Source organism: Sturnira hondurensis, unplaced genomic scaffold, assembly GCF_014824575.4.
Source record: "Sturnira hondurensis isolate 20B ecotype Veracruz unplaced genomic scaffold, ASM1482457v3 Scaffold0016462, whole genome shotgun sequence".
NCBI classification, from domain to species: Eukaryota; Metazoa; Chordata; class Mammalia; order Chiroptera; family Phyllostomidae; genus Sturnira; species Sturnira hondurensis.
Genome location: NW_028089093.1, coordinates 492,527 through 519,347, shown reverse-complemented (window position 1 = coordinate 519,347; position 26,821 = coordinate 492,527). Strand labels below are relative to the sequence as shown.

General features: G+C 38.7%; 1 protein-coding gene across 6 annotated transcripts in view; it reads right to left on the bottom strand.

Annotated features, from left to right (window-relative positions):
* Window positions 1–1,935: 1,935 nt before the first annotated feature.
* PEX1 (peroxisomal biogenesis factor 1) overlaps window positions 1,936–26,821 on the bottom strand; it is a 51,419-nt gene continuing 26,533 nt past the window's right edge. Inside the window, exons 13-25 of one of the 6 annotated variants that reach the window (XR_005069445.1) lie at window positions 26,530–26,684; window positions 23,731–23,920; window positions 23,348–23,514; window positions 22,212–22,346; window positions 19,601–19,665; window positions 16,206–16,348; window positions 16,019–16,122; window positions 15,045–15,221; window positions 13,811–14,041; window positions 12,358–12,555; window positions 11,932–12,062; window positions 3,877–3,994; window positions 2,204–2,299 (exon numbers count right to left, since the gene is read on the bottom strand). Coding sequence is in view for 5 of the 6 variants with exons in the window: in XM_037066058.1 (XP_036921953.1) it covers window positions 2,215–2,299; window positions 11,932–12,062; window positions 12,358–12,555; window positions 13,811–14,041; window positions 15,045–15,221; window positions 16,019–16,122; window positions 16,206–16,348; window positions 19,601–19,665; window positions 22,212–22,346; window positions 23,348–23,514; window positions 23,731–23,920; window positions 26,530–26,684 (1,781 nt within the window). In the remaining variant the exon portion in view is untranslated. Of the gene's footprint in view, window positions 2,300–3,876; window positions 3,995–11,931; window positions 12,063–12,357; window positions 12,556–13,810; window positions 14,042–15,044; window positions 15,222–15,944; window positions 16,123–16,205; window positions 16,349–19,600; window positions 19,666–22,211; window positions 22,347–23,347; window positions 23,515–23,730; window positions 23,921–26,529; window positions 26,685–26,821 lie in introns of those variants that run through there. The other 5 variants (XM_037066058.1, XM_037066057.1, XM_037066059.1 and 2 more) reach the window with 5 other exon arrangements.

The following is a 26,821-nucleotide window of genomic DNA, read 5'->3' as shown; positions in this document are numbered from 1 at the left end:
AGTGAAGAACTACAATGTTTTGCTTTTTTTTTAATCTGAAGAAAATGTGTAGAGATACATGTGTCGGGTGCGAGGCTAAGTAGGTGTTAATCTAAAAACAAAGGCCAGCCCTGGCTGGTGTAGCTCAGTGGATTGAGCACTGGCCTGCAAACCAAAGGATTGCAGGTTGGAGTCAGGGCATATGCCTGGGTTGCAAGCAAAGTTGGGCCCCCAGTAGGGGGCGAGCGAGAGGCAACCACACATTGATGTTTCTCTTCCTTTCTCCTTCCCTTCCCCTCCCCTCTCTAAATAAATAAATAAAATATTTTAAAAATACTAATAAAAATAAAAGGCCAAATTGAGAGGCAACGAAGTTTTTATTTGAGATAAAAAAGAATAGCTGTTACATAAGTACTGATTCAGGAGGAGACCGCAAAGTGTTCTGGGTAGGAGGTAGAGGCATGGGGTGGGTGCCAATGAGAAAGAGAAGGGGCACAATTACATGAATTGAAGGAAGGAGTTTTTATAGGTGCAGATAAGCTGACACAGTGATGCTAATTCTAGAGAACGTTTTTAATTTTAAGTCCACAGTCAGAATGTCTGCTTTCTTGTTATCTTAGCAAACGGTTGTTGAGGCTACAGGACTGCTTTAGGCCCAGTCTAAAGGTTGTTTTGCCCAGTTTGAACATTCCCGAGGTTTGAAGCGATTACTATGGATGGCAGCTCCAACTCCATTTTAAAATGGCTCTGTTTATGTTATTTTTTGACATTAGGAAAAACATAATTATTGGTCAAGTTTAATGCCTGAATGTATCTTTTTATTGATTCAGGGGCTGCATCAGCGTCAGGGATGTTCTGATTGATTCCATGGCTGGGTGGTTGGCAGTGGCATTCAGTGACTCACACTGAATGAAGGTGAGATGCCAGCAACATCCTGGTGTAATATAAAGAAATCCACAGACTTTGTGAGATGGGCTTATTCAGTGAATGCACTGTCTGCAACTTGCCAACTTATCACCATGCAGCTCTGTCCCCCAAGATGGTGGTGATGTCAGAAAAACACTCCTTCATGGCCACAAGAAATAAATTGGTGTTGCCGTGACCTTTGTGGCTCAGTTCATTGAGCATCGTCCCACAAAGCAAAAGGTCACGTGCCTGGGTTGTGGGTTCAGGCACATGTGAGAGGCAACCAATCAATGTTTCTCACATTGATGTTTCTCTCCTTTCTCCCTCCCTTCCCCACTCTCTAAAAAAAATAAAATAAATATTAAGAAAGAAATTGGTGTGTTTGTTAGGATTAGTGTTGGCTGTAACAGGAACCCCACTCAGAAGTAAATAAGGGGTGTATCTGTCTAGGACGAAAGGCCTAGGAGTAGGACACCCAGGGCTACTATGCCCACTCAGGGAACCCCGCTCCTTGTTTCCTGCTCTGCCATCAGCTGCCTGTGGTTTTCACCCTCATGTTTGTGAAAGGTTGCTGTGTCTGCAGACATTGTGCCCTCATTACATTAAGGGGGCCCACCCGAGGGACTCTATCACTACTATAGAGTGACTCTATGTAGGACTCTACCACCCTACACACTGTCTGAGCTATGCCACATAGCCACGCATGGCTCACAGTATGGCTCACAGTGAGGTGGAGGCCGACTTCACCTCAAGAACATAAAAGTGAAAGCTTGATGAAGCTGGGGGAAGAGTAGACGTCACACAGGACCCTGGTCTTGACACTGGATGTGTATGTTAGGAAAATGGGATCTCGTTTCTGGTCAATGGAATAATTAAGTTTATTTGAATTTTGTATAAATGCCACATTTGCTGATATAAGAAAAAATTGGATTTGTAAATAATAGGGTATTTTATTTCTGTAACAGCCAAGAAGTTGCTAAGTAGAAAACTCATCAAATGGGAGAAAGATGTTGAGTATGCAATTGTGAGTTCTAAGAAATGTATTTAATTACATTCTTTATTATCTTTTCTTCAAAAGAGAAAAAATTACACCGTCTAGTATTTCATTAAGGGTTTAATATAGATTTATAGGAAATAAAATACAGAATCTGTTATAAATATCCCATTATACAGTATTACTCTCAAGTAATCTTGATCATTATATAACCACAGGTTTACAAATCTGTGATTTTACAGCTTAATTTATTAAATTAAAAAAATTTACATACACCATTTTTACTATTACAACATAGGGACAAGTCACCAAGAAAAAAAAATCAGAAGTATATTTTATGCTAAAGTTACTTTCTGTCCAGGTCGAAACATTGTTCCACTTTGATTTTTCCTCTTCTTTGGATTTTGAAAGCTTTCATACCTAAAAAAAAGTGAGATATTTAAATACATGTAAATGCTAAAATTACAAAAGACCATGCATTGTTTGCAAACAGAATTATGTTTAAAAAATTGTATTTACTTTTAGAGAGAGTGGGAGGGAGAAAGGGAGACATCAGGGTGTGGTTGCCTCTCATGCCCACCCCCCCCACCAGACTCAGCCCACAACCCAGGCATGTGCCCTGACTGGGATTGAACAAGCGACCCTTTGGTTTGCAGGCCAGCACTCAATCCACTGAGCTACACCAGCCAGGGCCTTAAGTGTACATTTTTAAACAAGACAGAATTTTTCTCCCATTGGCCAGGACTGGAGAAACACTATGATGCTGCCGGTAAGCGTGTGGTGAAGGGCACTCACTGCACTGCTGTTGGAACACGCGCTGGTATTTCTGGGAGGCAGAAAGGCGGTCACTTCAAAAGCCTCCAAAAAGGCGAGGGCCCTGCGATGCGACAATGCTGCCGCTATCCCAGCCAAACAAGAATATGTGGGACCACTCAGCTCCAAGAAGGTTATCACATTGCTTGTAAGGGAAAAGCTGCAAACAAGTGTCCCCAAACTGGGTATGTGGGATAACCATATTAGAAAGTGTGTCAAAAACAATACGGTAGTAACTTATTTAAAATGTGAAGGAACGTTCAAGAGGAGCAGGCGGATGAAAGGGGAACTGCTCTTCAGCTGTGTGTGCGGTGTCTTGTTTTAGCGAGAAAGAAACACCTGAACATGCAAATAAATATGCTTTAGGAGGCAGAGGGATTAAGGGAGATTTCTGGTTCTTCTACGTAAGTACACATGATACAGCAAGCACACACGATACAGTGGGTGCACACGACACAGCAAGCACATATGAAAATGACTACTGGCCAGATAGATCCTTTGACAGGAAAAACTTCTAAATCTGCAAACATTTTAGAAACCTCTCATCCTTACCACACCTGCGGAAAGGCTGAATTAGAAAGAGGACACAGGAGTGTGGCGCTGGCCTTAGGGGCGGCCTTAGCCAGACGGGAGAACAGAGTGCACATCCGATGTCGGTTCCCCTTCTAGAAATCCAGTCCTGTCTGCTGTGTCTTTTCAACTTCAGTTTACAGTCATCGTTTTGTGTCAGGTTCAGGTGTGCAGCACAGTGGTTACAGTCGTGTGTTTACAATAATACCCCACTATTTCCAGTACCCACCTGGCACCACACGTAACTATACACAGCGGACTGCATTCCCTGTGCTGTCACCCCTGAGACTGCTCTGTAACTACCAATTTGCACTTCCCGGTCCCTTTACCTTTTTCACCCAGTTCCCCAGCCCCTTCCCATCTGGCAACCACCAGTCTGTTCTCCGTATCTATGAGTCTGTTTCTATGTTCTTTGTTCTTCTATTTTGTTCTTTAGATTCCACATATAGGTGAACTCATATGGTATTTGTCTTTGTCTCACTTAACATACACCCTCTAGGTCCATCCATGCTATCACAAATGGTGAGATTTCATTATTTTTTACAGCCAAGTAATATTCCGTTGTGTACATGCACCACTGCCTGTGTTACCTTCCCTTGCCCTACGAGATTTACAGTCAGCACTCGGGCCTGGGGGTTGTACGGCTCACTCATGTAAATGCTGAAAGCCAGGAAGTGAATTTAGAAGAATCATCCCCTTTGTGGATGTCTTTACTTCCATGTTCAGAACCTCCTGCCAAATTTAGAGAGATGTCAGAAGGACTACCGTCTATCCGAACCCTGCTCACGGGGACCCCCACTGGCTGCTGAGGGGTATTCTTCCCCGCCTTGATTCTACTGTAGTTATTGGACAAGCCAGGTGGCCCACGGGAAACAGATTCCAGGGGCTGAGAGAAGCAACAGCAGAGCCTTTCCTGCTAAGGTGAGCTGATCCAAGGTTGAATTGTACAATCAGGGGGGGAAACGAAAACATTCAGAGGCCTCTGCTAAAGACCTCATATAGGTTTTTTAAAATTCTCATTTGAGAGAAAGGGGGAGGAGAGAAGAGAGAGAGCAAGCAAGCGCATGTGCAACATTAGTGAGAGAGACACTGATCAGCTGCATGCACCCCAACCAGGGATCGAACCCACTACCTGGGTATGTGCCCTGACAAGAAATCAAACCTGTGACCTCTTAGTTACAGGGAGATGCCCCAACCAACTGAGCCACACTGGCCAGGGCTACACAGGCCTTTTAAAGGCATACTGCACTGAACCCTGATGCTTTAGAATACAGAAACCTTTTAAGTTCTGTCTTAGTTGACAGTCTGCAGGTGGTTGGGTGGACGGTCGGCCCCTAGACTGCATTCAGGCTGCAACCAGTTCTCTGAGGAATTCGGACCATCATTTTACAGCCTGGAGTCTTTGCCAAACCAGGAGTGTGCCTCTAGAGACATTTCAAAGTCCACCCATCTCTCCCAACCCCCGAACTATCCTATTCCTCTCAAAATTCTTACAGATATTTAGAACAGAATTGTCCAAAAAAGAAGGAAAATTTTAAATAGTGATTAACCTAGATACTAGAGAAATAAACCTCATAACTCCTAGGAGAAAACCCGCATTGTTTCTGTGTCTTGAAAATGGAAATGTTACCATGTCTCTGAAACATGAACGCCTCGGGAGACAACTATGACACTGCCCACAGCCACCTGAGGCCGCAGTGGAAGGGCAAATGGACTTTCTAAAGCACAGACTGCAATAAAAGCTCCCTTGCCCAAAATCTAGTCCACAGCCTCTGTAAGATTACTTATCAAGGGCCAAATAGAAATCTTAGAAGTCTTCTCCACAAATATCAGTAGAAAGTTTCAGCCATTTGAACAAGTACTCTTAACTTGCTCTATTAGAGACATAATTTGGATTCGACTGTTATTTATACACTAATGAGTTTTGTACTGTACCTGATGTGTGGCTCAGATTTTGGAATGGGAGCTACAGGGACTCTGTTTGGGTCTCTGTTTGTGTCTGTCTATGGGTATATGTTACAAATATGTGATATTTTCCTCTGTCCAGATGGTGTTACCAAAATTAATTTCTTAAAAAGCTCTGTTTATTGGGTTGGCCAAAAAGTGTTTAATTTCTTTCTGTAAAATAAGACTTCTTTATTTTCACAAATAACTTTATTGATTTGGGTAGTTTGAGTATGTCTGCCATGTCCCACTATTGACTTCTAGGGGGTAGAAGCCAGGGGCGCTGCTAAATACCCTCCAATGCATGAGACAGCCCCACAGCAAAGAATTCCTGGGCCAAAGTGTCAACAGTACAAGAAACTTCACAAACCACTTTTGACAGGTTTGATCAGTCACAGCACCTTCTCCATAAGTATTTTTACATTTCCATTGTGTTGTTACCTTTCTTGAAACAATAAAGCATAATATACCAAAAATATTGCTTCTTTCCTTCCACTTTCAATATTAAAATAGCTACACAAAATTCACCAATTTTGATAAAAATTGTTTTGAAAAATGAATGCTGATATGACAGTTGTCACAATACAATCTAATGAAATTGTGTCAAATGAAGGTGAAGACAACTAAGCACCACTAGAGCCACCATACAGAAAAAACAAAATGAATTTTTTGGCCAAAGAAAAATAAGCGCTCATTAAATATTTCTAAACTCTCAGATATGTAACAGAAATTAACCCAAATGCTTTTAAAATTTGTGATCTGGAATAATCTTCGGTTAAAAAAAGCTAGTTTAAGTTTGTTGGTTTACTTACAATGGCACGTTTTCAAAGTTATCAGCATTTAATATAATGCAGACACACAACTTTTATTCTACCTAGGTTTCTTAGTCAAATAAGCTCATGTACTATATTTGTCACAAAATTTCTCATCATATGGAGGAGGGTCTGGGGGAACAAAATGGTGATGGACGGCGACCTGACGGGGTTGGTGAACACACAACACTGTGCTGTGTGTGAAACCCGTAGCATTCTGTTGGCCAGTGTCATCCCAATAAACTTTAAAGATTCTCATAATGGCTACCCTGACTTTAATGTCTCATGAAATTTTTGTAAGTAATCTAAATATTAAGAAAAAATAGGACTTCCGCCAAGATGGAGGCATAGGTGGAAACACTGTGCCTTCTCCCACAACCAAGTTTGACTACAACAAAAGTTTTGGAGAAGTAGAACACACCCAGAGACCAGAACACGGAATTATACGGAAGTCCGACATCTACGAACCATTCAACGGGGACAGTAAGAGAGGCGGAACCAGCAACAGAGCTGGGTCGGGCAGGACAGATCCCCTGACCTAGGCGCTAGGCGCGCGGGCAGCCCAAAGCCAGTCGGGGTGCAGGGCAGACTGACCAAGGTCGCACATTCGCGCACAGTGAGACGGACCACGCAGGCCCCAGGGGACGAACCCAGTGGTGGAGGGCCGACAGCGGTGGCACACTCGAGTGCAGTGGAACGAAACGCGTGGGCCCAGTGACAGTGGTGGCTTCGGTGCCAATGGAGGTCGCGGCAGCAGGCGGCGGAGGGAAGCCATTGTCCCTCTTTGACCCCGCCCCCACATACAATGTCACAACCCAGCGACTGAGTTGCCCTGCTCTGGTGAAAACCTAGGGCTCCGATCCTGATACGTAACAGGCACGAACAGCCCAAAAGATGGCGCAAGAGGAACTCAAAAGTCCCAGAGCCAATAACCCTAAGCGACCAACAGATTGCCAGGCTCTCAGAAGCCCAATTTAAGACACTATTTATCAGGATGCTCACAGAACTGGTAGACTACAGTCACAAATTAGAGAAACATATGAAGGCTAAGCTAATTGAAATNCATCAGACTGTCAGTGGATTTCTCAAAAGAGACCTTACAGGCAAGAAGGGGCTGGAAAGAAGTATTCCAAGTCATGAAATCCAAAGACCTACAGCCAAGATTGCTTTATCCAGCAAAACTTTCATTTAGAATGGAAGGACAGATAAAGTGCTTTCAGATAAGATCAAGTTCAAGGAGCTCATCATCACCAAGCCCTTATTATTATATGAAATGCTAAAGGGACTTATATAAGGAAAAGATGATGAATAATATTAACAGTGAAAGGACAGCAAACACACAGCTATTAACAACCACACCTAAAACAAAAGCAAACCAAGAGGACAGCTAGATTAGGAGTGGAACCATAGAAATGAAGAACACATGGAGGGTTAGCAACATGGGAGTGGGAGGAGGAGAAGGGGGGAAAAGGCACAGAAAATAGCATAGATGATAGGTAGAAAATAGGGGGGAGGGCGAGAATAGTGGGGGAAATATAGAATCTAAAGAACTTGAGACACGTGGTTATAAACAACAGGGGGGGAGAATGGTGGGGGAGGGAGTGTATGGGTGGAGGGGAATGAAGGGGGGGAATAGAACAACTGTAATGGTATAATCAATAAAATATATTTTTAAAAAATAAAAAAAGGAAAAGGAAAAAAAGTTCTTAAGAAAACTTTTCAATAATTATGATGTATGAGGTCTCCTCAAATAGTTTCCAAAATGTCTTTGGTAACTTACACTCTTTAAGAGTTTCGTTAATTTAAATGATGGAAGTTCACTGACTATGTAGACCATTTTTAAATAGAATTCTGAAACAGCATTGAACACAGGTTTATCTACTTTTGGTTTCTTTTTTTAAAATATATTTTATTTATTTATCTTTAGAGAGGAAGGGAAGGAGAGGAGGAGAGAAACATCAATGTATGGAACTGGCCTGCAACCCAGGCATGTGCCCTGACCAGGAATCGAACCTCAATCATGTGGTTCACAGGCCCGCGCTCAATCCACTGAGCTACACCAGACAGGGCTACTTTTGGTTTCTTATTACAGAGAAACTAACAGGTAAATATGCCCTATGTCACAGTGAAAAACTGTGCTATTAAGAGAGGGTTATGCTTCTAGAAATGATGAAATGTATCCATAGATATGCCAACCTATAGAATGCTGGTGTAACATTTCACATCTACTAAAAATTAATGTTTTTAAGTGTTAAGAATTCTAATTAATGTATGTAATTAAAACTGCAAGAAATAAGGAAAACAACTCTGTATACGAGGAAAGTAGGTTTGTTTTGGTTAAAAGGTATGACGTATAGAGATGGACTTTTGTTAAGGGAACATAATTTTATCGTAAAGTAAAACCACCGAATGTTTCAGAATGGGAAAAAGGAGAAAAAAGGACCAACTAAAAGGATATAGAAAGCTGGACAGTAAATTTTAGTTGGTGTAGTCAAGCTGATTAAAATGGAATAAAGTTTTAAAAAGTAAACTTTAACATGTACTTATATAAAACAATTTTCTTTCATCTGCTAAAAGGACTAATTTTCCTATGCTTCATGTTTGATTACTTAAGAAAACAATCTTCTCTATTAAAAGAGCTAAGTTTTATTTGTTTCACAACTATGTAACTTTTTGTATTTGCCTACAAAGTTTTTAACTGTCACTTTGGTTAAATGGATAATTATTATTGTTTCACAGTGACATATAATCCTATTTGACTGTTTTAAAAATCTTTTGGTATTTCTGACAAATGTTCCCCAAATCAAATTCTAACTGAAAGTCTTAGGACCTCAAATTCACTTTGGAATATTTAAGAAACCCTGGAACATCTCAAAAGATGTGTCCTCTCCTTACACAATGAGAGATGAGAAACTAAGTAGGCTCATCTGATATGCGCTCATGCGCCACCTAATGGTGAGAATACACTAAGAAATGAGTCACTGGACAAATCTGTAGTTTTGGGAAGCGTCATGGAGTACACTCACTAACACAAGCCTAGAAGTAATACTAAACCTTCTTTTGGTTCTATCTGTATGAATATATGTTGTTATGTGTTCCAGAAACTACACAGAATTTCTAAAAATCGGATACATAATAGTATTCGTCATAATGCCAAGTATTATCCTTAAAAATGTTGTGTCACAGAAATAACCACATTACCCTGTCAAGTGAATTACAATGACCTCACATCAGATCTTTAACCATGGCCATTTCTGTCATTACAGACACTTATTGTTTTACTTGGATGTTTTTGCAAAAGTGTTCCTGCAGAAGTTCTTCATCTTCAAGGAGCCTCATGGGAAGGAGACTCTCATAAGCGCAGGTTCCCGATACTCTCAGACCATACCACTGACCCGGGTAAGAACCTGCAGACCTCTCTCTGATGGAGAAACTGATGGCTATTAAAACTGCTAACAAAAGAGCAAGATCAAGAAGAATTAATTACATGGGACTGAATGAACTGATGAGGATGATTACAATTTTTGTAATTTTTTTTGTTTGGAACATTGGTTCTTTTATGCTTTTTTTTCAAAATTTAAGGAAACCTTTTAGGCTATCAGTAACTTGGTAAATATAACTTTGTAAACAAAGATGAAACATTTTTTCTCCCTACCTGATTCCTTCAGAATTCAGAAACTTCTACTGAATGAATATTCTTATTTTCCTGACAATTGATATTTGCATAAGTTCAGTAAGAATCTTTCTTCCTTGTAACAGGACACAATTGGAAACACTGATGATACTCTGAAGACTTGAACCAGAATGTCACATCTGAGAATGCACACAGGAGGAACTAAGGGTGACCTTATGGAGCCAATAAAGCACCTTGGAACACAGGCCTGTACACCTTTGCTTACAGGGTTCCCAGTAACCTTATCAGGTGAGTAAAGAACATCACTTCCTAGCAGGTGCAGAAAGCTCAGGATATCTTGGGGACCTCCAGAAGAAGGGAATAAACTCACATCTGAATGTACTGCAAGCAGACTCTGATGATGAGTCCCTGTTGGTGTGCTAGCCTCAAGAGGCTTTTAAAAGTTCAATCGGAGATTCCTTATGAAATGTTCTAGTAAAGCAGGTTTAAAAGAGCTTCACTTATGTAAACAATCAGGCCAAGTTTATTGAAACTACACTTGTTTTGCAAACAGATTAGTCTTATCGTGGTTATCTTTGATAAAAATGGGAGTGAATATGGAGAGAAATTATGTTTCAGTAATACACCTTTGTGGATACGAGATTCTAGTGCTGTCAATTGTCTTTGATGTTTTGTTTTCTAGCTGTAAACTGGACTGGTTCCTGATTTCTAAATTACCCCCCTCTTTTGACTTGGAAACACTGTAAACAAAAACTGTTCCATTAGGCCCTGGGTGGATAGCTCAGTTGCTTAGAGCTTTGTCCCAATGTGTACAGGTTCTGTCCCTAGTCGGGGCACATACGAGAATCAGCCAGTGAATGCATAAATATGTGGAACAATAAATCGATGTCTCACTCTCTAAAATCAATAAAAACAAATAATTTCAAGACCTGCTCTCTTCCCGAATCCCTGAAAACTGAATGTAAACAACCTGATAAAAACTTTCCACAAATCACAACAGCTCATGCGTGGACAATCTTTGTGCCTGTTGCTGTGTGGGTCACTCAGTTTTTATCTGAACATCCAATAACAAAATCAGAAACATTCAACCTGCAGAAGATGCTGTCATCTGACATCTAGAAACCTCGACTGGCAGCCCTCAGAACTCAAGACTTCAGTTATGGCCTGCTCTGATCATTAACCTTTGTTTTTCTTTTGTTTCCACAGAAATCTGATTGCTTGCACAATACGGCACATCAGGACAACGCTCCAACCAACTGCGCCACCTGGCCAGGGCCCAGAGGGTAACTTGTTTTTATCTGAAAGACACCTGCAGGGCAGCACAAACACCTGACAGCCACATGGTGGCCCTTCTCACCTTGCTTTCCCTACCCTTTTCCTCAGGACAGTGTTGCTATACAAGCCTCAACTGTCTAACTGCCTCTTATTTGTATGGGGCTCCAGTAACTGTGCAATTAAATTTTTCTGTTAATCTGTGTTATGGTAATTTAATTATTAGGTCAGCCAAAGAATTGAGAAGAAAATTTTTCTGCCCTGACAATGTACATACACATGCACACACCCCAAAAAGTTGTAACTTCTAAAAAAACAGGAAAAATAATTTCTTGAGTTGGTCCCTAGTCTGTGGGTCTCAGAATAAGTTATTATACACACAGTTGAAAGAAGCCTGTAAATCCAAATGTGTACAAGTGAGTAAGCCTGAATGTTCTGGAGTGTTCCTTGAGATTAATAAAATAAAAATTACACTGAAAGTGAAGCCCTGGCTGGTATAGCTCAGTGAAATGAGCACTGGCCTGAGAACCAAAGAGTCTCCTCTTCAATTCCCAGTCAGGGCACTTGTTTGGGTTGCAGGCCAGGTCCCCAGTAGGGGGCATGAGAGGCAAACACACATGGTTTTCTCCCCTTTTCCCTCCTTTCCCCTCTAAAAATAAAATAAAGAAAATCTTTTTAAAAATTAAGTGAAATAGGTATATTTTCCCTAATATTTTCACAAACTTTATATTGGAATCATTTTGAACTTTTAATTTTTCTTTCACTTCTTCAAAGCTTTTAAAATTAAATCATTCATTAATTTAAATCAAATAAATTGGCTAGTGAAAATTCATTTTTGATTTCTATACTCCTGAAGTTTTTGGGTATTTAAATGCATAGCTACTAAACAAATTTCTGAATTGGTTTTTAAATATTCAAAATATAATTTTAAATAAGAATTTTAAGAGTTCAAGTGAATAACTACACCTCTAATAATACATACTTATGAATCAGAGTCTGTTACTTACAGCTCAGCAAAATTCTTCCAGTCATCTTCACTAATGGACGGCCTTGTGTGCCTGAGAGCAGTCATTAAATGAGACTGACTAATGGCCAGACTGGCTTTGACTGGTTCTGGTCGGTTGAGGGAGTCATCCTCCTTAAATAAAGAAAACGACAAAAAGTTAACTTCAGGACATGATTTAAAAAGCAGCAGTCCAAGTGTTCTCCCTTTTTGTCAGTCTTTGCAGGAGACCATGCATTCCCTTTCCGGTTAAGATTACTAAAACTTGTCTGAAAGCAGGAAGCACATAACAGTTTGATCAACAGGTTTCAGTCCCTTGCTTATAAATATAGCTCATTTACAAATCAAATAAACAGGTGTAAATTAAAAAAGAAAATGATTTTTAGGAACTTGTTACAATTATAATGGTGTGGGGAGAGAAAAGCCATACTCCACTTTGGCTCTGGTATCTGCCTTTGATAATACTGATATCCGCTCTCAGTTGATCTCTCTGTTCCTGTGTAAGTTCTTGGTAGCCTTCTTGTGAAGCTGCTCTGAACACGGGAGGCTGTGAGAGCAACTGCTCTTTCGTGGGAACTGCAGGGTAATCCTGAGTCATGGAGCTTGGTGCAGACAGGCACTGTGAGCTCTGCAGGGTTAGGTGTAATGATGAGAAGAAAGGAAAAAGAGGGAGACAAGGAAAGTATGTGTTTATCAAAGACAAAATTAAAAATTTTAAGCACTAAAACCTTAATATGGGTAAGCTTACATTTTAATGAACTGAAACTAAGCAAACTGTTCATATTTTATAAAGGTCATTTATAGCTATGTTGAACCACCATTTAGTGAAAACTGTCACAGCTCAAGGTCTGGCCAATGTTTTGTTACTAAACCCACCGCCCTGATGCCCTAGGGATGGGTTCCAAATGAGCCTTAGTCTTAATTTTCAACAAGAATAAGGTTCTGGGATATTTCCACAAAGAAGTTAAGAAATGGAAAACAGAATTAAAGATTGGAATTAAAACAATAGCTTACTACTCTTGGGAATAAAAAGCAGTCACTTTTATTTTTTTGAAACATGAATAAGGCAAATTTACAAAACCCAAGAAAAATATACATAAAAATGTTATGCATGCCAAAAAAAGTAACAGTGAACTACTCTTAATATTGGGGAAATATGTGTTGAATGCTACTTTAATTAAAAGAAAATGATGCCTTGGCTGTATGGCTCAGTGGATTGAGCACTGGCCTGTGAACCAAAAGGTCACTGGTTTCATTCCCCAGTCAGGGCACATGCCTGGGTTGTGGGCCAGGTTCCCTGGTTGGGGGCACGCAGGAGGCAAACGATTGGTGTGTTTCTCACACACTGATGTCTCTCTCCCTCCCTTCCCATCTCTCTAAAAAGTAAACAAAATGTTTTTTAAAAAGGATATTTCCTATATTTAATCTAAACATTTTCCCTGTTAAAACATTAATACTACTTACACCATTTTTACTGGGTTTGTACTTTCCACCAAAAGTATCACAGATAGGTATCTTTTGGTTATCAAAAATTTTTGACATTATTTTACCAAATTCCTCATTATCCTCAAATGTCCTAATAACAGAATTTAAATTTAATATAAAATGGATCTGCTACTAAAGGTGGATGAGAACCACTGATGGAGATAAATCTGAAAGAAACCATCTGGCTACTTTGGCTCCCCCTAGTGGCCAGCTCTGTCTTACAGTTCTGACCAAGGAATGAAAATGACTAATTAGTGTGAGGAAAACAAGACTATTTTACTGACAAACCAACCAATGAGAAAGAATACATGGAACTGGCTAGGAGACAAATCACTGTACAACTTTATATCAATATATGGCATCATATCTCAGAACTGTCCAATGACTGAACAGCATACCAAATCAGAAGAGGTTCCATTTCCAAGTTCTGATTCATAAGAGCTTCCAAAGTAGAGCCGGTACATGTTGAACCTGGACTCATCGGGAAGCATCTCAGACATCTCCAGAGAAACAAGGGACTGATCTAAGCCACACTCTCCATCTCCAGTTGAGTCATCAGAGCCACTGCTGTGGTTAAGAAAAACCATTGAAGACAGACTCAGATCACTGTCGGAACTGGAACTTCCATCCTAAAACACACAGAGGGCAACCGGTTGTAAAGATCTAATAACCTGCAACTCAGAAATAACACAAAACATTCTAACAGACCAGTACAAGGCATTTTGAGGCATTAAAAAAACCCCAAAACTTATTCTCCAATGGTTCTGAAGACATAATAGAAATTTAACTATTACAATTTTTTTAAAAGACCATATGGAATGTGTAGATAATATGCTAACCAGCTGTCCCAGAATTCTGTAACAAACCTAGGAGTCAGACTTCTGTACTTTCCAGACATAAACCTTTTCTGATAATGAAAGAGGAAAAGAAAGAACTTCAATGGCTAACCAAAATTAACAACAAAAACTTAGTAGTATTGAATTTAGGGACATCGGGCCTTGCAAGACTCTCCAAACAAACAAAGAAACAATCAATCAAAAAACATAGGAAAGAGCAGTGTACACAAGAAATCTCTTCCTAGAAAATGTATTGTAAAGTCCATAATATAGCAGAGTTCAAATTATCTGCTATAAAAATTAAAATCAAACTACTATTCTTAGAAAAAAAGCTGATTCTAAGGCTTACAGAAAGGGATACAAGATAAACCTAGAACAACTTGTTGTATCGGGAAGTAAGGTAAGTGACCAAAGAATGAGCAAAGGACATGAAACCCATCCAAAGCAGCTCCTAGTGACCAAATCGGGGACAATGTAAGCATCAAAATGGCTATTTTTTAAATTAAAGTATCTATCTGTATTATCTAATTTATGATATCCCAATTTAAATATCTTTCTGCACACCAATGTACTTTGCCAATAGTAGATAATGTTAAAAAGACACCAAACTCTTCACGATTACAAATTCTCTGTAAAGTCAATATTCCAACTAGGGAACATCTGACTAAAGGTAAATTTCTATACAGTTTACCAAAGTTGCTAAAAACCAGAATATTTTTCAAGGTTAAGATTTTGGTACTGGACTTTCCTTACTGTTCGTGAAGCACCTTAGTAACGATGTCCTCATGTAACTTACAGGGAGCCCACAGGACAGCAGCCTTCCGTGTAAGGCCTCCAGCTGGGCGTTGTAAAGCAGTGCTTTCAGGTCGGCTCCTGTGAAGGAGTCCGTTACCGAGGCCACGTGCTGAAGGTCCACGTCGTCCGCCAGCGGGAGAGAGTCACTGAGAGCGTTCAAAATTTCAAGACGTGACACCTGAAGGGAGAAAAACTAACTGATATAACCAATAAAACATAAAATTAAATATTACTTTAAACTGTATACCTTAAGATTTTTAGAAATTAACTTTACCTATCTAATAAGTTTTATAAGTAAGTTGAAAAAAATGTACCATCAGTCTACTATCTTTCCTTCTTGGGACTTGTTCCCTAACAGAAAGTACACAGGGAAGAAAATGAATGAAAAGCAATATTCTTAACTATTCAGTGTAAATCATTTCTGATGCAGACGCTGCTTATTTCCTAGACTTGGACAAATGTGCTGAGAGTGTTTTAAAAAAATTAAAGAATAGCTACATGTAACATATATTTAGGTATTTTATACCTTTGACTAATTTATTCTTTAGCTTCTAAATTTGGGAACAAGAGTTGGAACAACAAAGGAACAGTTAAAATTCATGTCTCTACCTAACCTCCTTGTGTACTTATGAGTCATATGCTTGACTTTGTATCAGAGTCTTTTGCTGGGATAATGAAATATGGGATCTTTAAACACAGGGAATGTGGACACGCAATACTTGGGGTTTCCTTCCTTTTTTGTCCCAACTGGCCAACACTGAAAGATCATGAAGTTTTTAGATCTGCATGGAAATGGCTGGGCCAAAGAGAGGCTCTGTACCTAATTCAGAATCTTTTTACGCTGTGAGCAGTGGCTAAGACCTTTGCCTAAAGCTGGTCTTTTGAGGACAGCTGCTGTTACCTGGCACAAGTCAAGTTCACAAGGAAAGAGTGTAGCATTTGTTGGGTTTTGGACTCTGAATATGGAACTGTCACCTGATCAGGAGGCGGACAGTATACACACTTGTCCAGGCGGCCAGGCCTAAGCAGGGCAGGGTCAATCAAGTCAGGGCGACTAGTAGCAGCCAGCACATAAACACCTGGGGGAAGAAAACACAAACCGTTCACCAAGTCCTGGAAAGGCTCTGTTACAATAAAATAGTTCGGTATTTACAATGATTACCCTGTAAGCCTTCTACTCCATCCAGCTGGGTCAGCAACTGATTAACGACTCGGTCTGTGACTCCTGTGTTATCATGGCCTCTGCGAGGAGCAATGGATTCAAATTCATCGAAGAACAGAATGCATGGCTTTGCAGCCTGTGCTCTGGGAAAAAACAAGCAATATTTCACAGTTGAATAGGGCTTCTGAATTTGCAAAGTAATTTTACATATATATGCTTACATGTTGTGTATTTAAATCTTCACAATGAATTGTTGAAAAAAAGGAAGGCATATGTAATTATCCTAGTTTTCAGTAAATTGGGTCTTACAGAGGTCAAGGTGTTTGCCTAAGACTGAGGCCTGGGCAGGTACTAAAACAAAAACCAGAGTCTTATTCAGTAAATGAAATGCTTCTTTAATTCTTAATATAAGTAAACATTTTTTATACGCCTATTGGCCACCTTTATTTCTTTTGTGAAATGCCATACATTCTTCTTGTCCATTTAAAATTTGGCAAGCTCATTATTTTCATATTGTTTTCTAAGAACTCTCTATAAAATATATTTTAGTTATGTATATTACCTTTTTTCTAACTTGAACTTTGAACTTCTAACTAATTTTGTTTTAATTAAATGGAAAAAAAACAAATTCCATCTCTGGGAACAGGTTGGACGATGTCTGAAGAACTGTCCATAATACAAAACACCTGTCATGCTGATGATAAAAAAAGGCCCAACATCATCTCACTAACCCTGCAACGGTCGTGTGTATCTGAGAGACACATTCATTACTAGTATGGACTGAAATATAAGAAGTAAAAATACTGCAAATTTGCATTTGTTATATTTATATAATGAAATACATAATCTTTTTTTTGGTTACAATGTAAAAATTATAAAGGAAAGAAAAAATTTTCAAATGATGGAAATGTGGATATTGCTAAAGAATGCAATCAAGGAAATGTCTTTAACATTAATCAGAATCTTCAATAGCTGGCTTTGCAAAATGTTTGTGATAGTCATTGCAAACAGTACCACTGTGCTCAAGGCATAAATACTTCTCACAACACTTGCAAAAATATTTTGATAAGCAACTCGAGTAGCATTCACTGAAGTTCTCCAACATATTTTGGATTACTGAATCAGTATATTTTCTAGCCATTTTCAATGGTAAATTTAAAAAAACCCAAACACAACACTGACTTCAAAGATCATGAAAAAAACTACACTAACACTGACTTAAGAGTTCTCAGTATCTCTCAGATATGATTTACTATAGAACATCACACACTCTGATGAAACACGTGTTATAACCAAACTTACAGCTTAAATGTTAATGGCTTAATATTAGTCACATACAAACATGCAGCTAATCATGAACTTGAACCTATGCACCGGATATATGTCACAATACTTAAGAAAAGAGTTTGTATCTCTCAGATCAGTCACGACCTCAGCAGGGATAAATGAATGACAAGATAAATCTTCTTCTGGGGCAAACAAGAGACTGGAATGATCTGCTCATTGAATGACTGTCAAAACTCTCCTAGAAATCCAACTGGGTCTGATATTTGATTTCGGTAAAGAATTTTAACAAGTGACTCATTTTTTCCCTACAGTTATAGGACTATCCAGATTTTGTTTCTTCTTTCTGCGATTTTGGTCAATTATCTTTTTGTTTATGTCACCCAAGTTTCAAAGACACTGGCATAAAGTTCCTAATATTATTTCATAATTTTCCTTTCTTATCTTTTGTTTCTGGGTATCTTTAGTCATGTCCCTCCTATAGCTCTAATACACACTGTTTATTCACACTGTATTTATTTTTATCAAACTTCCTGGAGACCTATCAATTCTACCAGGCTTTCAAAAAATATTTGGGTTTGTGAACTTCTCTATTGTTTTCTATTTCATTAATTTTTCCTCTTTATTATTTTTTTTAGTTTGCATCTATACTTCCCTAATTTCATAAAATGGATACCCGCTGATCAACTTTCAATCATTTTTTAAATAAGAATTTAAGGCTATAAGTTTTCCTTGAAATAAGTTGTGGGGCATCTGATAATTTTAATAGAGTTTTCATTATTACTTAATAGTGCTGAGTATCTTCCAGTTCCTCTTCAACCCATAAATTATTTAGAAGAGTGTTTGTTTGTTTTTTAATTTCCAAATGAATGGGAGGGGATTACCCTTTTATTTTAACATGTGTTTTCAGAAAATAGAATCTGTATGATACTGTATCTTTGAAACTTACTGCTATTGCTATTTATGGAACGGCATATGGCCAGTTTTTGAGTATGTTCCAGGTGTGCTTGAAAACAATAAATATTCTCTGGTTGTTGGGTACATGTTCTACATATGCTTAGATCAATCTGGTAGAATATATTGTTTCAATCTTCTAAATTTTTACTCTTTTAAAAATCTCAACTTCACTACTAAAACCTGTGTTAAAATCCTACTATAAAGGTGGATTTGTGAATTTCTCCTTGCAGTTCTGTCAATTTTTGCCTTAAATATTTTGAAGCTATATTATTATAGAAACAGTTTTAGAATTATACTGTCTTGGTGGCAAATTGACCCTTTTCTCAATATGTGGTGGCTGTCTTTATCTATTAATAATGCGTTCCCGATAATGTTCCATTTCTTAAATTGGGTGGTGCATATATTCTTAAGAGTTCAACTCTGGCTGGTGTAGCTCAGTGGATTGAGCGCGGGCCTGCAAACCACATGGTCGCAGTTCGATTCCCAGTCAGGGCACATCCCTGGGTTTCAGGCCAGTTCCCAGCAGGGAATGCATGAGAGGTAACCATACACTGATATTTTTTTAAAAAAAAGAGTTCATTATTCTTCTTCAAAATATATATGTACATTACATGTATTCTTCTAATGGCTTAGTTTATAATAAAATTTTAGAAGAATAAAATAAAGTACCTTTTTAATTTGAAAACTCCCTGTAATCTGATTACATTGAAATATTTTGATTATTACATATTAGTTTCTTATTCATATGTACTTTATAAAAACACAGCAATAGTTATACTCTATTTTAATTAAGTTGACCACATGGAATCTTAGTTTAAAAAAGATAGACTAGAGGGATTATGTGGTTCATACAAAGATCTACTTTGAGATTCCTTTGAATAACCACTTCTGATTCCACTTTCAGCACTTCAGGAATATTTCTATTGTAAACACAAAACCAAACAATACCCAAAAATTAATACTGAAAATGTTTTATATTTAAGGGATTTTGGTGAAACAGAATCTTTGTTCTCCACATAAATCACAGGTCTAAAATATCAGTTCTAAAACAAAACAAAAACCCCCACAAACAAACAAAAACAACTGAAGACCAAACAGCATTGACTGATAAATAATAGAGTCAGTGGCTTAAAAAACACCCATAGGTAACCGACCTAATAAAAATATCCCGAACAGCTTGTTCACTTGCTCCAATATATTTGCTGAGTAACTCCGGCCCCTATTAGATAAAATAAAATTAAATAAGAGTAAGATAAAATTATTTACAAACAAAATATAATTTTTTAAGACTAAGTCTGAATGTAGTCATGAAAAAATTTTAGTATGATTAAATAAATGTCTTGAACACATTTAAAATTATGTGGCTGGAATAAATATCACACCACAAGTTCTACCCTTGTCTCCTCTGCCTATAACATCTGTCCCCAGATTGTCTCATGGCCCACTGCTTCAGTTCCACTTAGATCTCTGACCCAATGCCAGGTCCTCAGAAAGGCCTTACCTGACAACCCCCTCTATGACCCAGTCCAGTGACGTGACTTTGCACCTCCTGACCCTGCTCATCTTCCTCATCAGCATCTACCACTGCCAGCCGACAGTATATCATACTGACTGTGTCTGTTGATCATTTATCGCTGGTAAATAAAAAGTGATCTCCAAAAAAAGCAGTTCTATTCACTCCTGAATCCCCAGTGCCAAAAGCAGTGTCTTCTACATAGTTAGTGCTGAGTAATTACTTGTTTAGTAAAGCACTGAATGGTTTACAAAGGGAAAATGTTTCATCTGCCTCAAATCTTTGGAGATTCCAAAAAATATGTAATGAGATAAATTACTTTAATCAGCATCTTCAATTACTGAGGCCAGTTTATTTGTACAGAAGTTGAAGAATATGTAATCTAAAATAAACTTTACTACATATAACAAAATCAGTAATGAGGGCAGTATTTTAAATTGAGATCTTAAAATTTAAAAAAAAACTGAATAGACCCTAAAGTGATCTCCAGTGAAAAATTATTACTTCAAAAAAAAAAAAAGAAATACTGATCAGGATATGTGACCAAAATTAAGAATATCTAATACACAGCCATCTACATATCTATTAATATACCAGCATTTAATTAGATTTTCTTAACACAATCAGAGACCTATAGAGGATGGAACAAGAAACAACCAAGGCCAAATATGGGGGACTAGGCAGCACACTGGTGTCAGTGAAAGGACCCTGTTCTGGGGCACGCCTCCTGGGATTAGCCCTGCCCCATCCCCAGAGTATGAGCTTGCTATTGAAACCTTTCCAGAGAGAAAGGTTTTAGGGAAAGGTTTTCACCTAATGGTGATTCGGGGATTTACCGAAGGGGTAAGATATCCTCCATGATGGAACAATCTAAAATACAACACTTATCACAAGCTTTAATCTTGAAAATTATGTCTTTTTAAAAATAGTGAAACTATATTCTAGTGACAAGCAAAAAGAAGAGCATGGTCAGTTATTGCAGAATCCAGGAAAAAAAAAAAAGACAGGAAAATGTAAACGTTACAGTGTTTCTCCGTTATTGCCATGAAACCAGCTCACAGCAATTCATATGATAAAAAGGCATTAACTAGATCACGAAGTTACTGCACTGGCTTTCAGGTTATATATGAATCACGTTACAATATATGCCTGCAATGTAATCATGCTTTGGTAGACTAATATTGCTGGACCCTGAACCTGCGCAACGAAGATATCAGACCCCAGACCAGTGGACTGGGAGGCTTACCCATGGCCTACAAGACATGCTAGCATGTCCCTTAATTACCACACTCACCTTGTATCTGAAAACACTTGGACCTAGTGTGACACAAGCGAGGGTGAAACACAGCCAACAAATGATGCAACCATAAAAACCTGGCTTCCTGCCTCAGTGTGGTCTCTGGCTCCTAGTCTTCTAGGTTTTCTTCTCCCTTCAAGTATAGTGTGCCCTTTGCTCTTTGATTATTTATACATAATTTTATTTATAATGCGTGAAGATTTGCCTTAAGCAGGAACATAGTAAGCCCTACAAGAGAGGTGGCTCATTACTCAATGTGCCTCACAGCTTTAATAAATGGGTCTCTGCTCCTACTAGCTTTCCAAATATGAAACTGACCCACAATCAAGAGACATAAATGGTGTTGGTAATGTGCAGAGAGACCCTCATACGTGCTGGTGAGAACATAAAATGGTGCAGTTACGGTGAAAACCCGTTTGGTGGTTCCTCAAAAAGCTACACATAGAATGACCATATCACCCAGCAGTTATACTCCAAGGTATATATATTCAAGAGAAATGAAAACATTTCTACACAGAAATTTGTACACAATTTATAGCAGCATTATTTGTAACAGTCAAAAGGTGAAAACAACCTAAATGTCTAGCAACGATGAACAGATAAACCGTGCCACACCCATACAAAGGAATATCCTTCAGGTGTATAAGGACAGGACTAAAGTATGTGCTACAAATTGGATGAACGTTGAACACATTATGTTAAGTAAAAGAAGCCTGTTGTGTGACATATAATTCCTTCTTTATGACATGTCTAGAACAGGCAAATCCATGAGACAGAAAGTAAATTAGTGGTTGCTGGGGGAAGGAGGGAATAGGGAATGGGATGGAAAGTTTTGAAACTAGAAAGAAGGGACAGTCACACAGCACTGTGAGGGCATTCAACGCCTTTGAATTGCCCAATAATTAATGTCACAGAAATTTTACCTCAGTAAAAAAAAGATAAACGCACAACATACCTTGACACTAATAAAATTCATCCCACTCTCCCGTGCAATGACTCCAGCGAGCAGGGTTTTCCCCGTCCCAGGAGGCCCGTACAGCAGCACTCCCGTTCTCTGTCGTATGGGCAAGTTCGCAAACAATTCTGGGTACTGGGAAATACGAAAGTGTGACCAAGAGCTCACATCTGAAATGAAGGACTAAGCAGCAACCAAAGATCAATGTACAGAAGATAGTATTCGGATGGCAATAACTGCCACCTTTATCACAGAGCAATGACGGAAAATGAACACAAACAAACTACCTTAGGTATTTCTCAACTGGACAATACTATACATTCTACATAAAATCCATGTAGCTGCATCAAATTTTTTCCATTTTTTCCTGTTTAATTAACATTATAAAAGTATTGCATTAAGAAAATAAAAAACCAATCTCTTAATAAGAACACTGCCCTCTATTTGTATGGTTCATATGACAGCTATGTATATTCAAAGAAAGAAAATTGTAGAAAAACTTGGGTAATGATCACAGTAAAATCTCCCATCTAATTCCACTGAAGTCCGTACCCATCTCTCTCCTCTGTGCATGGGTCCCTGATCTCAGGCAGTGATCCTTCTCTCTCAGGTTTCTGGTTCAAACGCACTACCCCCTAGACACGACCTTCTGATCGAAAAAGCGACCTACATTCGCTCCCGGTGTCCTGCCATCTGCCTGGTCTGTGCTGCCCGATAACCCCGCCTTCCCAGGACTGCCACCAAGAGTCCGGAAATCTCCTTATCCATCCATTCCATGACTGAGATGACTCTTCCACCTCCCAACTGATTCCCATCTATTTCTGTTCAAATCCCAGCTGACACCTTGTTCTGCTTTGGTACAGCCTGAATGCGTCAAGCAAAATATAAGAGTTATAAAATCTACATCAGAATGTATTTCCTGTAACTATCAGTCCAGTTTTCTTTAAAAGATTCTTATGGGCAAGAAGTATAATGAATACTATAAAAACCTGCTAGTGTACCAAAAGCAGTTTGGGACATTTCTCTGGTAACTAAGTAAATACCTGTTGGATCGAACTGAGACTGGGTAGGCTAACACAGGGGCCAAAGCCAACGGCTCTGTGACTCGTCTGGGAGTACTTGGCTTTTTCACGCACCTTGGCTGGTAACTGGATCATGTCCACAAGTATCTGCCGCACGTCGTGTAACCCACCAACCTTATCCCAGCCCAGGTCCTGAGGTTTGTGCAGGCTGATGTTTCGCAGAGATGCAGGAGTAAACCCTTGGAGAGCCTTTTGGAAGTCCAGTGTCGTTAAAACTAATTCTGTTTAAAAGTGAACAAAGCTACTTTTGGTCGTCCTATCTGTATATGAATTTTCAAAATATGTCAATCAACTTAGCCAGCCATGCCCATCTTCTACCGAAACAACTATGTATTTGAATACCATAATGGAATATATTTAATTCTTGCTTTACTATAATAACATTTCTACATCACTGAATGAAGATTCCGAATTTTGGTTTTAATAGTAAAACATACCTTCCCTAGAGGATATACTCTGATGAGAGAGACGAGAATGTATGGCTCGATCCACAAGCACCGTAAAATCTCTGGCCACAAACCCTTCAGTTTCTTTAGCTATACGTTGCAGGTCAAGATCAGTGAATTTGTTTATATCACAGTTCAGTTTATTTTTTATTACATTATGCAGAATTTCACGTCTTTGTTCCTGAAGAAAAAAAATTCAAATTTCTAATTTTGCTCAGCTGTACATTTTAGTGCATATACTTTGAGAACTATGAGGCCAGCATAACCTGCAGTGGTGGGAAGCACTCTGGAGGCTGTCCCTGTGCAGAGCAGGGGAGGGAGGGGCGGCAGAGGGGCGCCGGGGAAACTGCCAAGAGGGAGGGAGACGTCTGCTGCCCTAATTGTGGTGATGGTGTCACGGTATAGACACATGTTAAAAGTGAGCGAACTGTGAATTTTATAAATAAGTTTTTCTTTAGTTATAGCTCAGTAAGTTATAAAAAAAATCACACTGGTAAGTGATTACTATTTCTTTCTCTAGTAAGAAGCCTTTTTAGTAATATCTGGTTACTCTGAATAGTTTTTTTTGTTCCTATAAAACTTACTTCTAAAAGCATGTTCAATGGCGAACACCACTATACTACTATCATTCTATTGTGCTTAATGATGGGTATAATACTTTTGTTCTTCAGTAACAGTCAATTAGCACAGCATCTGAGTATTCAGGGTAGACACTAGGTAAGAATTTTAAATAAGAAGTTTAAATGTGCCACTGCCACTAAAACCATCATGAACCTGAGTCCCTAAATGAGACAATGTGCCACATGTACTTGTGATTCTGTGATTCATAGTATGAAATATATATTTGGTCTTTGTCTCTTTTTCTGGCATAGACTTCCTAAAATCCTTAGAATTTCCTAAGTGATAAGAATGATAAAGGTGTCTTGATATCATAATAAAAAACCTTTTTCAATCACACCTGAGTTTATGTTAATGAGGTGACTTTGGAAAGCACCTACGGATGGGGGCTAGTTGCCAGGGGAACCAACCATAAACAGAGGTTGAAATTTTCAGACCCACCTCCTGAGAAACTGGAGGCTGAATCAACTGCCAATGGTCAATGATTTAATGAATCCCATCAATGTAATGAAGCCTCCAAAACAGTCCCAAGGAGTGGGTTCAGGGAGCCTCTGAGTTGGTGAATCAGATACTCCCATGAGGAGAAGGTGCTGGGCCCCAAACTCCACAGGACAGAAGCTCTTTTAGGAGGACAGGACCTCGCCCCACGTGTCTCTTCATCTGGCTATTGATTCATACCCTTTAACATCCTTTGTAATACACTGGTCCAGTGAGTAAACCAGTATCCTGAATTGTGTGAGCTGCTCCAGCAAATTAATTGAACCCAAGGAGGGAGCTGTGGGAACCTCTGATTTACCCAGTCAGAGGCACAGGTAACAGCCTGGACTTGACACTGGTGTCTGAAGTGCAGGGCTGTCTGGTGAGACTGAGACCTTAACCTGTGGGGTCTGACCCATCTCCAGGTAGACAGTGTTCAAGTGTAATGACTGCTGGTGGGGTGGGGTGGTAAAAGGGGACTAAGGGGTAAAGTAAAAGAAATAATAGTAAAATAAAGATTAACTAAAATACAAAAAATAAATAAAAGAATTGAGTTAAATTGTAGGGCACTCAGCTTGTGTCCATGAATTGCTCAGTGGTGTGAGGGAAAGACTAACATCCTGGAACTGGATGTGGAATTGTAGTGGGTACAGAATATTAGTGCTGGTAAAAAAAAAATCAGTTAATGAAATTTAAAAATATATATATATATTTTTAAATATTTTACTTATTTATTTTTAGAGAGAGGGGATGGGAAGGAGAAAGAGTGGGAGAGAAACGTCAATGTGTGGTTGCCTTTCATGTGTCCCCTACAGGGGACCTGGCCTGCAACTCGGGCATGTGCCCTGACTGGGGAATCGAACCAGCAACCCTTTGCTTCAGAGGCCTGCTCTCAATCCACTGAGCTACACCAGTCAGGGCTCGAATTTTTAAAATAGATCTATTTGCATTCTCACTGCTCTTTCTCACTAAGAAAAATGCTTTAAAAAGATAATTATGGCCCTGGATAGTGTGGCTTGGTTGACTGGAGCGTCTTCCGGGAACTGAAAGGTTGCCAGTTTGATTCCTGGTCAGGACCATAGCTGGGTCGAAGGTTTGGTCGCCTGGGGCACATAAAGAAGGCAACCACTCAATGTTTCTGTCACATGTCAATGTTTTTTACCCATTCTTTCTCCCTCCCTTCCCCTATCTCTAAAATAAAAAATAAAATAAAAATTTTAAAAAGAAAGTCAATTATGGGAGGTAATGAATGTGTTAAGATGACTGTAGTAAATATTTCACAATGTGTATCAAATCATTATGTTGTATAAATACATACAATTTTGTCAGTTATACCTCAATGAGGCTGAAAAAATTCTAATTTCTATGACATATTTACTGATTTCACCAACAAAAAACTGAAACAGTTCAGAATTCTTAGGGGTTTTGTTTCTTTTTAAATGGAATTGGAAAAAAGAAAACTTTAAAAAAAGAAGAAATGCTCTTTTCAAAAAAGCCATTTCCTTGGAAAGTGCACAGTAACATTTCAGACAGTTATGAATGAAAATTGTTTCTAAGCACAATATGCACCAAATGCTACCTTTTCAAATATTATGATCATTAACATAAGCATAAGTTTAAAACCATAAATAATAAAACTGAAAAATCATTCACATAAAGGGTACATTTCAACAACCTTCTAAAGCAGTATGTTACCTGATCAGGAGGTTGAATGTGGTGGACACACTGAAATGTGTGAATTCCTTGAGCAGAAACAAGTGAAGGATGGAGAGAATGCTGAGACTGGCTTGTGGCAATCAGTGCAACCAAACTTCCCATGGAAATAAACTCTTTCAAAATATCATTCAAAGCTAGAATAATACAGTGTTAAAAGCTTAGTAAATGTAAAAAGAAAAAATTTTAATTATACATTCATTAAAAAAAATCTAAAATTGTGCTTTAAGGCAGAGTATGAATGGTTAGGCTCCTTCCTACCTTTTAAAAATTC